This window comes from Pseudopipra pipra, chromosome 10, assembly GCF_036250125.1.
Source record: "Pseudopipra pipra isolate bDixPip1 chromosome 10, bDixPip1.hap1, whole genome shotgun sequence".
Classification (NCBI taxonomy): Eukaryota; Metazoa; Chordata; class Aves; order Passeriformes; family Pipridae; genus Pseudopipra; species Pseudopipra pipra.
In genome coordinates this window covers 9,245,825-9,259,233 of record NC_087558.1, presented here as the reverse complement: position 1 = coordinate 9,259,233, position 13,409 = coordinate 9,245,825, and the positions used below count along the sequence as shown (strand labels likewise).

General features: G+C 52.0%; 1 protein-coding gene across 8 annotated transcripts in view; it reads left to right on the top strand.

Moving 5' to 3' along the window:
• The window catches only part of DVL3 (dishevelled segment polarity protein 3), a 32,374-nt gene that overhangs the window by 14,477 nt on the left and 4,488 nt on the right, over positions 1–13,409 (top strand). For 7 of the 8 annotated variants that reach the window (XM_064666072.1, XM_064666075.1, XM_064666074.1 and 4 more), the window contains exons 2-8: positions 7,247–7,316; positions 10,760–10,881; positions 11,273–11,379; positions 11,939–12,074; positions 12,337–12,430; positions 12,827–12,896; positions 13,192–13,331. In XM_064666072.1, coding sequence (XP_064522142.1) covers positions 7,247–7,316; positions 10,760–10,881; positions 11,273–11,379; positions 11,939–12,074; positions 12,337–12,430; positions 12,827–12,896; positions 13,192–13,331 — 739 coding nt within the window. Of the gene's footprint in view, positions 1–7,246; positions 7,317–7,649; positions 7,730–10,759; positions 10,882–11,272; positions 11,380–11,938; positions 12,075–12,336; positions 12,431–12,826; positions 12,897–13,191; positions 13,332–13,409 lie in introns of those variants that run through there. The other variant, XM_064666076.1, reaches the window with a different exon arrangement.

The following is a 13,409-nucleotide window of genomic DNA, read 5'->3' as shown; positions in this document are numbered from 1 at the left end:
TCTGAAATCCCAGCTCTCTCTGAGAATTGCCCCGTCTAGTTTTCTCTTCTGGTGAAATGGCTGCAGAGCTCATCCCTGTTGCCCCAGCATTTGATCTTGCGGGAGAGGTGAGAATTTTGCTCTAGAGACAGGAGATGCTCACATTTGGGTGGTAACACAAAAAGGTGCTTCCTTTTGCTATGCAGCATTATTAATCTATACAATCATTTGGAAGCAAAACATCCCCGCCCTAAGGGGTGTGTGCTACAGGTCTTGAAAATGAGATCACATTTCTGATGGGTAAATCCCTGAAGCTTGTGCTATTGGGTAGAAATGTCTCCTGAGTGTTTTTTGTTTGGTTGGGTTTTTTTTCTTCTTTTGCAGGTTGTAGGAGATGGGGGCTATTAAGATCAGAGGAGCGACCAACCTAATCTGTGCACTTTTGGGAGGTTGTTGTAGAAGAATAAGTTTATAATTGAATTTCTGGACTTTGCATTGTTGGAAAAAATGGTGCTGTTTTGTAAAGGTCTTTCCTCTTAATAATTGAACTGAACAAAGGAGATCATCTTACTCTTTCATCTGCTCTACTAGCTTTGGATCTTTTTTGTGTTACATTGTCACTGCTCAATTGTCTTCTCAATCTTTGCATGTTCCCTAGGAACAGACTGCTTTTCATCTTGACCGTCAAGCTGTCCAACATAAGCTTGAGGGGTCCCCTTCCCTCACCTCCCTTCTTTGTACTGACACCACCCCCCCACACACACCCCCCCGGTTGCCAGATACAGTGTTTTTATTTGGTACCACGTCTGTGATTGCTTCTCTCCGAGTATCCTCCTTGCTGCAAGCCCTTGGATAGGCAATCTGGGGGACAGGACTGTCAAAGACAAGCAGCAATCACTGCTGAGCTCCAGCCTGCATTCAAATCTGGGGTTCAAATCCTGCAGGAGCCTCTTAGATTTCTTCTTTTGCTGGGCTCGTGTTACTCCATCCGAGTTCTTTGCAGGGACCTTGCTGTGGCTGGTGGGTCCCGCTCAGGAGAGACCAGAGCTGGCTGAAGCTAGAAACTCCCTTGTATCCACATCCTCAGCCGGGCTGGAGGCCACCGAGGGGAAACGAGGAGGCTGGGAGCACAGCAGCTGCGCTGGTAATGTCTGCGCAGCCGGGGTCTGACACAGCGCAGCCGTCTCCGCGGCTTGGGGTTTATGGCCTCCTTTCTCTCCTGTGCACGCTCTCGTTCCCCACCTTCCCTTCATTCCTAGGACATGACTCTGTGATATAAAATACCCTCTAATTTCCTGAGCCTGGCTGGAACTCCCCGGAGAAGGCAGCGTCTGCCCGCCTGTCCCTCACCCGCCTCTGCATCCGTGTTCCACGCTGCCAGCTGCTCCTGCCGGCAGCAGCGGGAGGGAAGCTGGGAGCATGGCATCTTCCCAGGCCGTGGGAAGAGGGTCTGCTGGCTCCTACAGAGAAGCTGGTGGGAGGGTAGGGATGGAGCCAGGGTTGGAGCTGGGTTTCCTTCACTTCCCTCCCTGTTGCCTGGTCTATCCCTTCCCCTCCCCCAGCTGCATGGGAGCAGATGTGCTGCTTGTGTCAGCCCTGGCAGCCCCCTCCGCACACCCAAGCTGGTCTCCTGTTCAGCCAGAGCCTTGTCCCCTCCTCCTCCTTCTTCTCCTCCCCCCCGGCTTGGCCCCGTGTCACTGGGGATGGCAGCGGAACCATCCGCCCACTCAGCTTGCCTCCCCTGTAACCCTCCCTCCTTCGTCCCTCCCGCAGGTCTCTTTGTTGGAAAACTCAAGGCAGATGAGTGCTGGGGAGTGCTGGGCCTGCAGGCCAGGCACTGAGCCTGCAGGCCAGGCACTGAGCCTGCAGCTTGGCCTTGGCATGTCTGCTGGCCCCGGAGATGGGACCAGGGTCACAGGGGGATTATCTGGGCAGAGTAGCAGCACCGAGGGGCCTGGACCTGCGTTCACCTGGGCAAGATTCAGGTTGCCTCCACCTAGAAGGGGTTTTTGCTGGTCACCATTCTCAGCCATGTTGTGCCCAGCCCCCAGCAGGACTTTAAACATGGGGACCTTCAAAACTGGATGGTAAACTCAAAGCAGTCCCTCTAAAATCAGCCTTGGGCAGATGTTTTCCCTGGGCTCTGATGGCTTCATCCAAAAGGAAAGACTTGTAGAGAACAGAGGGAGCGTGAATTCCTTCTGGGTCTGCTCCTTCAGGATTCCTGGGCTCAGACCCCATCAGCTGAGGGCTCTTCTCAGCACATTCACAGAATGGTTTTCCCTGCCAGCACATCCACAGGACAGTTTCATCTCCTGGCTGCCTCCCCGTGCAAGCGCGGAGCAAAAACGTGGCACTGCTCACAGCTCCCCCAGAGGCTACTCGCTCAGTGGCTTCTGACGTGTGAACCTGCGGTCGAGTCCGTGTGTCCGTGTGAGAAGTGTGACTGGAAGGGTGGTGAGAGGTGGGAGGAGGAAGGCTGCAGCTCCGGCTGAGGCTGGAGAGGAATGCAGGACATGAATAGCTGGGATGGTGCAAGGGGTGACAGACGTGAGCAGTGCTGCAGAGATATTCCTGCTCGGCATGTGCCTGACTCCAGCACTATCGGTTTTTGCTCTGTAGAGTCTAAATATATAATCCATCATGCTCTGGCATCTGGGTGATAAATAGTGATAAATAATGTAGTGGCTGGGGAAGGAGGGAGAAAACGCTCCAGGGTGGAGCTGACCCCTGGGATGTCTGGGGCAGCCACGGGGTAATAAGAGTGAGGAGGGACCAGCTCTCAGGACAGAGGGAGCTTGTTCTCTATCAAGCATTGCAGCTGAGGGTGAGTGGGTGGGTCTTGGGGTTGGTTTCCTCTGTCCCTGCTGAAAGTGGAATAGTTCATTTGTGCTGAGCAGTTGGTCACCTTGACCCAGTGAATATATCACCCTGTCCCTTCACCCACAGGCAGGGCTCTGTGTCCCCGAGCAGTCATCATGCAGCACTGAAAATTGGCTCTGCCTGAAGTTCTCTCTAGGAATTGGACACGGTCCAGGCTGCTGGCGACAGTATGAATGGATGCTAGTGCAGCCAGGGCAGGGTGCGTGTGTGTGTGCACTTGGAAATGAGGAGACAACGACTTGCCTGCCTTGGAAAGGGCTTACGTGGGCACCAAAGGGGATGGGTCCTGGGGGGACACTGCCTGTGTTTGACACTCATCCTGGGCTGCAGGAGTTTTGGGCAGAGGCTGGCACAGAACATGCTGAAGAACCATTAAGCCAGCAGGATTTTAATCCATCCTCACTGCTCCTTTCCTGCTTTTCCTGCTCCTCCATCTGTGCCAGAAGAATTAACACACATCCTGGGAGTGGATTAGATTGCTCAAACCATGACCTCCTCATCTGTGCCTTCTGGGGATGGGTAGCCTTTGTCCGGTCCCTTTTCTGTCTCTCCAGTTTGGGCAGGGATCGTGAGTGCCAGCTGCCAGCAAAGGCCTGGCGATGTGCTGCCTCTCACCCTGTGGGACAGCCCTTTGCCGAGCGTGCGTGACACTGGTGCAACCAGTGGGGCTGGCAGGGTGGAGCGAGCCTGCTCCTCGGGTTTGGGGCTTGCAGCACTGTTCATTTGCCTTTTGCTGATGCCTTGTGAGTGTTGGCAAGCTTTGCTGTCCTGTGTTCAGTGGCGGCTCGGGCAGCTGTTGGCACACCAGGGAGAGCAGCCAGGAGCCCAGAGTACCTGTTTCTCCGAGCCCCTTGATGGCAATCTGGGGCAATGGGCCACAGCTCCGCGTCCCACGCTGGCATCCTCTTCGATTCTCCGTGAGTTGGGGACTGACTTGGGTACCCTTCAGAGCTGTTGATGGGATGCTACCTATGAGTATTGCTAATTACTTATAGTCTACTTCTTTTTAATACATAATTTCCCTTGGTTTCTTTTTCTGTTAGATTCTTCCCCGCCCCCCTAAAAAATTTATTTACTATTTAGTTACTACATTTTTTTAAGCACAATGTGTGTCAAGCTGCCTTAGATATAGCCTGGAAATGGAACTTAATATCACAAATGACTTGTAATGTGTCTTTGTATTAAATAAGAGTGCTTAAAATGTTATTGAGAAGAAAAGAAAATGAGCTTGATAAAGTCTATTTTGCCACTGGATTCAATTTATCAAAGATGGTATTAATTAATTCTGGTGAATTTACATGTTTTGATTGCAGATTCACAGTGGAAAAAGTATTTAGGTGTCCTGTGATATTTAAAATAAAAAGAAGAAATTTACTCTCCAAAGAAAACTATTTTTTTTAATTTTTTTTTTACTGTTGGGAGAAAAAGTTATCAGTGCTCCCTCAACTATGAAGTCTGATAATGTAGCTGTTTGTGTAATGCAAGAACATGACATTGTGGCACAACTATAAAGCTCAAAGTGATGTTGAAATATTATGTAGGTAATTAAAAAGCAACAGTAACATTTGGGAGCCAGCATGTTTAATGTATTTCACTTTCATCTATTAGAAATCTCTGGCATAGGTTGTGATTCTTTCAGATCATTATAAAGAGGTTTAAATTATGTATTTCTTTAGAAATAAGTGAACTGGTGGAAATGTGTCTGCTGGAAATACAGTACAGCAGAAAAGTCTAGGAGGTTGCTGGAGTGTGCGGAAGAACTTCCTGACACAGCGAGTGAGGGAACCAACTAGGGAAGGCACACACTGGACCTGTCGTTTGTGAACAGAGAAGAACTGGTGGGTGATGGGGTGACTGGAGGCTTTCTTGTGCACAGTGATCACAAAATGATAAGAGTTTTTGATTCTCACAGAAATAAGGAGGCGGGGTCAGCAGAACTGCTGCCTTGGACTTGCGGAGGGCAGACTTTGGCCTGGTTAGGGAGCTGGCTGACAGAGTCCCCCGAGAGGCAGTCCTAAAGGGCAAAGGAGCCCAGGGAAGGCTGGACATTCTTCAAGAAGAAAATTTTAAAGGTGCAGGAGCAGGACCTCCCCCTGTGCTGAAAGACAAGCTAGTGGGGAAGAAGAGTGGCCTAGCTGAACAGGGAGCTCTGGCTCGAACTCGGGAAAAAAAGAATATATCACCTTTGGAAAAAGGGAGAGGCAACTCAGGAGGGCTACAAGGATATTGTGAGGTTATGCAGGGAGAAATCTAGAAGGGTCAAAGCCCAGCTAGAACTTAATCTGGCTACTGCTGTAAAAGGCAATACATATGTGTTTACAAATGACATCAGCACCAAAAGAAGGGCTAAGGATAATCTCCATCCTTAATTGAATGCGGGGGGAAAACAGTGACAAAGGATGAGGAAACGGCGGAGGTACTTAATACCTTCTTTTCCTCAGTCTTTAACAGCGAGACCAAATGTTCTCAGGGTACTCAAGCCCCTGAGCTGGGAGACAGGGATAAGGAGCAGAATTAAGCCCCCCATAATCCAAGAGGAAATGGTTGGCAACCTGCTACACCACTTAGACGCATGCAAGTCCGTGGAGTCAGATGGGATCCACCCAGTGGTACTGAGGGAGCTGGTGGAAGTACTCACCAAGTCACTTTCAGTCCTTTACCTGCAGTCCTGGTCAACCAGGGAGATCCAGTTGACTGGAAGTGAGCAAATGTGACACCCATTTACAAGAATGGCCAGAAGGAGAATCCAGGGAACTACAGGCCTGTCAGCCTGACCTCACTGCCAGGGAAGGTCATGGAGCAGATCAGCTTGAGTGCCATCACATGGCAAGTACAGGACAGCCAGACAATCAGACTCAGCCAGTATGGGTTTAGGAAAGGCAGATCCTGCTTGACCAACCTGATTTTCTATGACAAGGTGTCATGGTTAATGGATGAAGGAAAGATTGTGGATGTTTTCTACCTAGACTTTAGTAAAGCCTTTGACACTGTTTCCCATAGCATTCTCTGGGAGAAACCAGCTGCTCTGGCCTTGAACAGGTGCACTGTTCCCTGGGTAAAAAACTCTGCATGGCTGGGCCCGGAGAGTGATGGGGAATGGAGCTACATCCAGCTGTCAGCTGGTCACAAGTGTGTTCACCAAGGCTCAGTACTGGAACCAGTTCTGTTTAATATCTTTATCAGTTATCCTGACAAGGGGATCGAGGGCACCCTCAGTTCTCAGATGACTAAATTGGGTGGGAATGTTGATGTGGTGAACGGTAGGAAGGCTCTGCAGAGGGATCTGGACAGGCTGGATCAGCGGCCAGTTGTATGAGGTTCAACAAAGCCAAGTTCCTGCTCCTACACTTGGGTCACAACAACCTCACACTGCTCTACAGGCTGGAGGAAGAGTGACTGGAAAGCTGCCTGGTGGGAAGGGACTTGGAGGTGCTGGTTGATAGTGGCTGAACATGAGCCAGTGTGTGCCCAGGTGGCCAAGAAGGCCAATGGCATCCTGGCTTGTGTCAGCAATAGTGTGTCCTGCCAGCAGGACCAGGGAAAGTGATTGTCCCCTTATACTCCACACTGATGAGGTCGCAGCTCTAACCCTGTGTTCAGTTTTGGGCCCCTCACTACAATACACTACAGATGAGTGGCTGGAGTGAGTCCAGAAAAGGGCAACGAAGCTGGTGACAGGTCTGGAGCACAAGTCTAATGAGGAACAGCTGAGGGGGCTCAGCCTGGAGAAAAGGAGGCTCGATGGGACCTTATTGCTCTCTACAACTACCTGAAAGGAGATAGTAGCCAGGTGGGGATCAGCCTCTTTTCCCAGGTAACAAGCAACAGGACAAGAGGAAATGGCTTGACGTTGTGCCAGGGGAGATTTGGATAGGAGATTTGGATTTTGATATTAGGAAACATTTCTTCACCGAAAGCGTTGTCAGGCATTCGAACAAGTTGCCCAGGGAAGTGGTGGAGTCGCCGTCCCTGAAGTTATTTAAAAGATGTGTAGGTGTGGCACTTGGGGACATGGTTTAGTGTGGTGAGCTTCGTAGTGCTGGGGTAATGGTTGGACTGGATGATCTTCAAGGTCTTTTCCAACCTAAACAATTCCATGGTATGCACCTGAATTTTGGTTTTACTGATTAAATTGTGAGTTGAGGGATGAAACAGCTGGATGCACACAGAGAGCCTGTTCTGCCCTAGGATTCTTTCCAGCCTGCCAGTCATGGCTGTGAGCATAGGAACCTGTGACCTAGCAGTGGGCAGGAGTTGCTGATCCTCTTCTGCTCCATTCCCAAGCCTGGGCTGCCTGTTGTTGGGTGGAGATACCCACCTGGGTAAGTCTCATTTTCCTCTGAAATCCTGGACCAGCTCTGACTGCCTCCTCTCCCCTCTGCAGGGTGGTGAAAGAAGAGATCTCGGATGACAATGCCAAGCTTCCCTGCTTCAACGGCCGTGTGGTGTCATGGGTAAGCAAGCCCCTTGCTATGGTATCTCTCTGCCTGTGTCTGCCCTCTGAAAACCACCATTTGGATGTGTAGTGCCGAGTAAGGCACAGGGACTGCTCCATACTGTTGGTGTGCTGACTGCTAACACAGCTGATGAGCTGGATTCCCACACTCCAGTCCTTCAGCTGCAGAGGGGGCTCTGGGGTGCTGGGTCCCCTGTGCCGGGGAAGATGTGGGATGCCTCTGTTGGAGAGCTCACGATAACTGATGCCTAGCAGAGGTTGTGGTCATGGCCTGTCCACAGCATAACCCATGTGCCCCTATGGCAGGGTCAGCTTTCCAAGGAAAGTCCCGCTCCAGTGACTGGTGCAAAGGGCTTAAGTGACTTTAGTGCTGATGAAGCAGACTGGATTTGACTGCCCTGAAGACTAAAGGTACTGCCTGGGCAGCTGCAGGACAAGCTTTTCCCTCTGTGCCGTGCCATGCACATGCTCTGTCCCCTGCCTGCATGCGTCCCTCAGCCCCTAGGGGACCCTCTGTTAGTGGGGGGAGAGGACATTCAGTCTCCACAGTCCATCATCCCGTTTTTCCTCTGCTGAGCTGCAATTTGTGCTGGTGGGGATGTGTGGATCTACACCAAGAGCAGAGCCAAGACCCAAGTACCTTCTTCTGGAGGCCTCCAAATAGCCCCTCAGCAAATCAGGCTAGGTCAGACCTAATTCTGCTTCTATCCCTGCCCCAAACAGCGAGGCCTCAGCTGGGGGGCTGTGAGGAGGGGGTGACAGGGGCAGGCAGGTGCCCACTGCCAGCCTGGCTGCTGCCGGATTCCAGGCAGGGGAGTGCAGGGTGGGCTCCTGCCTGTGCCTTGCACCAGGAGGAAAGGATGTGCTGGGCTCCCACACAAAGAGCCGGGGCCCGGTGCCGGCTGTCCTCCCTCTAGCGGTTATCCAGGCCCTTCAGAAAACAGCCTGTGTCCGGCTCTTGGCCGCCATCCATCCCTCTGCATTCATCCTGCTGCTGCTGCATCTGCACCGAGATGTCTCCCCACCCCACCCTTTCCAGCTGCCTTTTGCCTTTACCTGCTCTGTGGGGAGTCCCACAGTCTCTGAACCCTTTCCATTGCTCTTTTTTTACCTGGTGTGCTTTTCCTTGTCCTCCATGCATCCATGCAGCTGCTGGCTTTCCTTGTAGGGTCTCTGTGGTTGTTCAGTGTGACTGACATGGATCTGGTGTGGGTCTGTCTGGTGTGACCACCATGCTGCTGCTCTGCTGGGCTGGATCCTTGCAGGGAACTTGTGCCCAGACTGGCTCTTGTGCACAAAGGGGTGATGGCAGTCCCAGAGACCTTTATGCACAGCTGATGATCCCTTTTTCTATTTCTGCTGAGAGTCTCCTTGTCCATGGGTGGTTTGGGGCCTGGGGGGCAGCACTTGCTTTGCTGCTTCTGACAGACAGGCTGAGATGAGGCTATTTTAGGAACGCAGTACTAATTTTAGTGACCAGAAAAGACGGGGGCTTGAATCCAAGTGAGTATTTCCTGACAGTATAAGAGGGAGGAAAAGTGCAGGGTGGTGATCAAAACCTTCCCTGGAGGAAATCCCAGCCTTGGGAGCGTTAGAGGAAGACAGCATCAGTCCTCCCCCAACTTGGGAACACCCCCTCTACACTCCTTACTGCTGTTTGACAGATGCCTATGACTAGTTCCCTCTGTCCAGATCTATTTGCCTGATCTTGCACTAAGATTTTCAAGCATAAAGTGTTATATGACTTTTCCCTAGGCAATGCTGGCCACTGCCAATATATCTTCTCCCATATGCTCCCGGGCAGTGACTGCCAGAGCAGGGATGTGGCCCTTAGGGAGTGGGATGTGTCCTGGGAAGACACGTCACTGGGAAGGTGCCAGGAGCAAAGCCAGGCATGTGCCTGGGGCTTGCTGGAGGGAGGGTGCTGAGCCAGTGTGAGACAAGAGCTGGTTAGACAATTGTGAGATCAGGAGCCGTTGGGCTTGTCCTGGGGCTTGTGTGACAGGCTCTGCAGCTTTTCACACCCCGGGCTGCACTCTGCTCTGTCTGCTGCCCTGGCTGTGGCTTTTTCAGGGCTGCTTTGTCTTCCTTGTCCCAGCTACATCCCTGTCTCGATTCCCAGTGCCTCTCTGGCAGTAGACCTCTCTCCCCCTGCCCTAATGATTATCTATGAATTATCTTATCAACCTCTTATCAGGGTTTCCCCAGTTCTTGAAGGTGGGCAGGGCACAGCTCTTTCATCAGTGATGCTGGGAAGCACTGAAGATCTGTGTAAATGGGCTGTGCCTCCTGCACCCAAGCTGACATCTGCTCTTGGCTCCATGCAGATGTGGTTCCCTCTCCAGCAAGCAGCAGTGCTGCCTCTGCATTGACACTGGGCATTACGGTTTGGGGAGCAGCTGTCAGCTCCTTTCCAGCCCATGTTTCATGATCCTTCTGTCCTGACCCACAGTGGGGCATCCTTCACCTTAGATCTTTTCTGGGCCCTGTCACCTCTGCTCTGGGGGTTCCTGAATGCGTCTTTCAAGGAAGAGGCTTTTTATTGTCCTCTTGGCCAGCCCTATTATGATTAGTCCTGTTCATTACAACTTGAAAGGAGGGGGGAGTGCAAACCTGGATAGGGAGTAATATTGGGAAATCGCTCATTTGGGCTATCCTCAGTTTCATTCCACTGGCAAGCCTGTGGAAGCTCCACTTCATTCCCTGAGCCCTGAAATTGGTGGTTTATTACAGAGACAGAGGCATGTGGGTGTGCCTGGACTGCCCCACAAGCATGGCTGGTATAGAGTTCCTGGGGTTTGACCCTTTCTTGAATTTCTGCACTGGGGAAACTGTTGAGCCCCCCAGAGGTTGGGTGAAGATTGTGCCCAAGCCAATAAGCTGGGCAAAGTTTGTATGGAAGTCAGAAAAAGATCCTGTTTCAGGAATCTATTTCAAAGCCAGCCTCAGCCCTGAGCTCTGTTATCTGCAGCATCTGGTGCAGATCTAGGGAGGTGAAGGTCCTGCTGGTCCCACAGCTTGAAGGCAGGGGTGTAGAGGCTGCTAAAACTGAGGAAAGGAGTGACTGGTAGCTGCCTCTTCCAATGTGAGAAGAACTGGGGGAATCCAATCCCTGCTACAGGATGTGCGCTAAAGGTTACCTGAGTGTGTGGTGTGGGCGTGCAGGTGATGTCAGAGTGTCCAAGCAGGGCTGTCAGCCACCTGGGCTTCACTGCTGGGTCAGGAATTCCTGAGCCACAAATAACCAGTGTCTGGAAAGGCATCAAGAGGGAATGTTGCTACATGCTTGGCCTGTTCCATACCCGCGCCTGGGCATCTGCTGTTGTCTGCTATCAGAGATGAGATCCTGGGCCAGGCAGGCTTTTGGCCAGCTCCTTTGGCCACTGTTGTACATGTTTTCCCAGAGCTGCAGCCGTTTCCTTCTCTGTCTCATCCCTCCAGCTGGTGTCTGCAGAGGGTTCCCACTCAGATGCTGGCTCGGTCTGTGCCGATAACCAGACAGAGCTGCCACCTTCCATGGAGCGCACAGGAGGAATTGGAGACTCCAGGCCCCCCTCTTTCCAGTAAGTTACCTGGACATCTGTCCTAGTTTCCAAGGGACACATAGTGGGTTTGCTGTAATCCTGAGCAGGGGCTGGGATACTCCTACCCACATTGTCAGGGATTACAGCCAGCAAGGGGGGAGGAGGATGAGGCTGGGAGCAGATTCGAAGTGGAGCTGCATTATTCAACAAGCAAGGACATGCCAAAAATAGTGCAGGGAAGCTGGCAAAGAGCTGGCACAGTATGCCCAGTCCTTTGCCCTGCACTCATAGATGTGCTGTGGTTGCTCCTATGCCTCAGGAAGGAGACAGCTGATGGCTAGAAGCTTGTGCTGGCCAGCACAGAGGTGTCAAGAGAGCCTGCTCAAGTTGTTCCCTGTTGAGCATATTTGTTCCTTTTATCTCATTACAGCCCTAACACCGGGGGGAGTCGGGAAAACTTGGACAATGAGACAGAAACAGACTCAGTGGTGTCCTCGCAAAGGGAACGACCTCGTCGGACAGATGGGCCTGAGCATGGTGAGTGTTGGTAACATGGCAAGAGCTCTGCAGGGCATGGCTGGGGCATGGTGCGGGCACCAGCTCTAGACTTGGGGCAGCTTTCTCTGCTTTGCAGAACCTTACCGTCTTAGAAGGGCTGTTTTATGGCCCTTAGAAGAGCTGTAGCCTCACATTGGAGGCAGGAGCTAACACCTATGTTGCATCAGAACTTTGGGGTCAAAGGAGATGTCTCCTATAGAAGCCTCAAGCAGAGACAGTAGTGCCTCAGTCCTTTGTAGTTGAAAGGCAGAGTGTGCTGTAGCCTGGCCACTCCATGCTGCTTCTTGCTTTACCAAGGAAACAACTGCAAGTCTTCCACAAGTTTGGCAGCATTGTTCCTAGTGGCCCATCAGCCTCTTCCCCATCTGATAGTGATAAAAGTATCCCACAGAAGATGGATCTGATCCCAGGATAGACTAGGAGCTGGATGGCACTAGATGGGATTGTCTGATAGCAAGATATGTTCTGAGAAGGCTGCCATGAGCCCTGCATAGGGGAAGGGGTTGTGTCAAGCACACTGAGTCTTGTCTTTTCATAGCACCCAGGGTGAATGGGACCGTGAAGGGAGAGCGGCGCCGAGACCTGGGTGGGTACGAGAGCTCCTCCACACTCATGAGCAGTGAGCTGGAGACCACCAGCTTCTTCGATTCAGATGAAGATGACTCCACCAGCAGGTAGGAGAGCTTAGGTCCTGGAGAAACGCTAACTTCCCCCTTCCTCCCAGCGCAGAGAGATGCCATTGCAGGGCACAGTAGTCTTGGGCTCAGACCTGCCTCTGTCTCACCCAGCAGCCGTCTCTACTATTGTCTGTCCCCCGTGTGCACGTTCTCCCCTCTGCCTTGCAGTCCTCCATTCCTTGTGCTATTTCCATGGCTCTCTTGCTGCCAGAGTCACCACCCTGGCAGCAAGAGAGCTGACTCTTGCTTTTGCTTGCAGGTTTAGCAGTTCAACAGAGCAAAGCAGTGCTTCCCGTCTCATGAGGAGGCACAAGCGGCGCCGGCGGAAACAGAAGGCTCCACGCATCGAGCGGGTATGCAGGGAGGGGCCGGGGATCCTGGGGAGGGCAGTGCAGGGCAAGGTGGGCTGCCTGGTGGATCCCTCTCAGGGATTCAGCTGTATTTGTTGTGGTCACAGCTTGTGACAGTTGGTGTCCAAGTGCTGAGACTTCATAAAGTGCTGTAAACATTTTCTGGGCCAATGTAGCCTCAAGAGTTGGGAGCACAGGCCTTGTCCTGGCTGTGGAGAGGTCACAAGGACCATGGCTGATGTTCTCTGGCTCTGCAAAACTCCCAGCATAAGAGTGGAGTTGTGGGTGGGGGCTGTGGTGCCACGGGGAGTGGCAGAGAGGAAAGACAAGTGGAGGAAGCTGGGGCTGGGAAAGTTGCTGAGGCACAGGAGGACATCTCATGTTTCACTTACGTTGCAGTCATCGTCCTTCAGCAGCATAACAGACTCCACCATGTCCCTGAACATCATCACAGTCACGCTGAATATGGGTGAGTGGGAAGTGTGCATGGAGCCTACAGTCCTTCCAGAGTGGGATTGGGTGGTGGAGAGGGAACTGGGGAGGGGGCAAAGAGAACATGGGGAGGAGTGAAGAGATGAATTCTGTAGAAAAGTGGCTTGTCTTTAAGCACTGGTCTCTCAAGAGTTTCTCTATGTCCCGGGACATCTCTCTGGGACAGGGGTGCAAGCCACCATAGTTAGTTAGTACGTGGTTTGTCTGAGGTTAGGTCTAGTTGTGCCTGCTGCTTTGTGGTGTCTTACTGCTTTCTCTTTCCATCCCTGCAGAGAAATACAACTTTCTGGGCATTTCTATTGTGGGACAGAGCAATGAGCGTGGCGATGGAGGCATTTACATTGGCTCTATCATGAAGGGTGGCGCTGTGGCAGCTGATGGCAGGATTGAGCCGGGGGACATGCTCTTGCAGGTACTTCACACCCACATATCTCCATCTTTGGGCCTGGGAAAGCAGAAAGAAAAGACCCAGAAGCCTCCCTGCAAATTC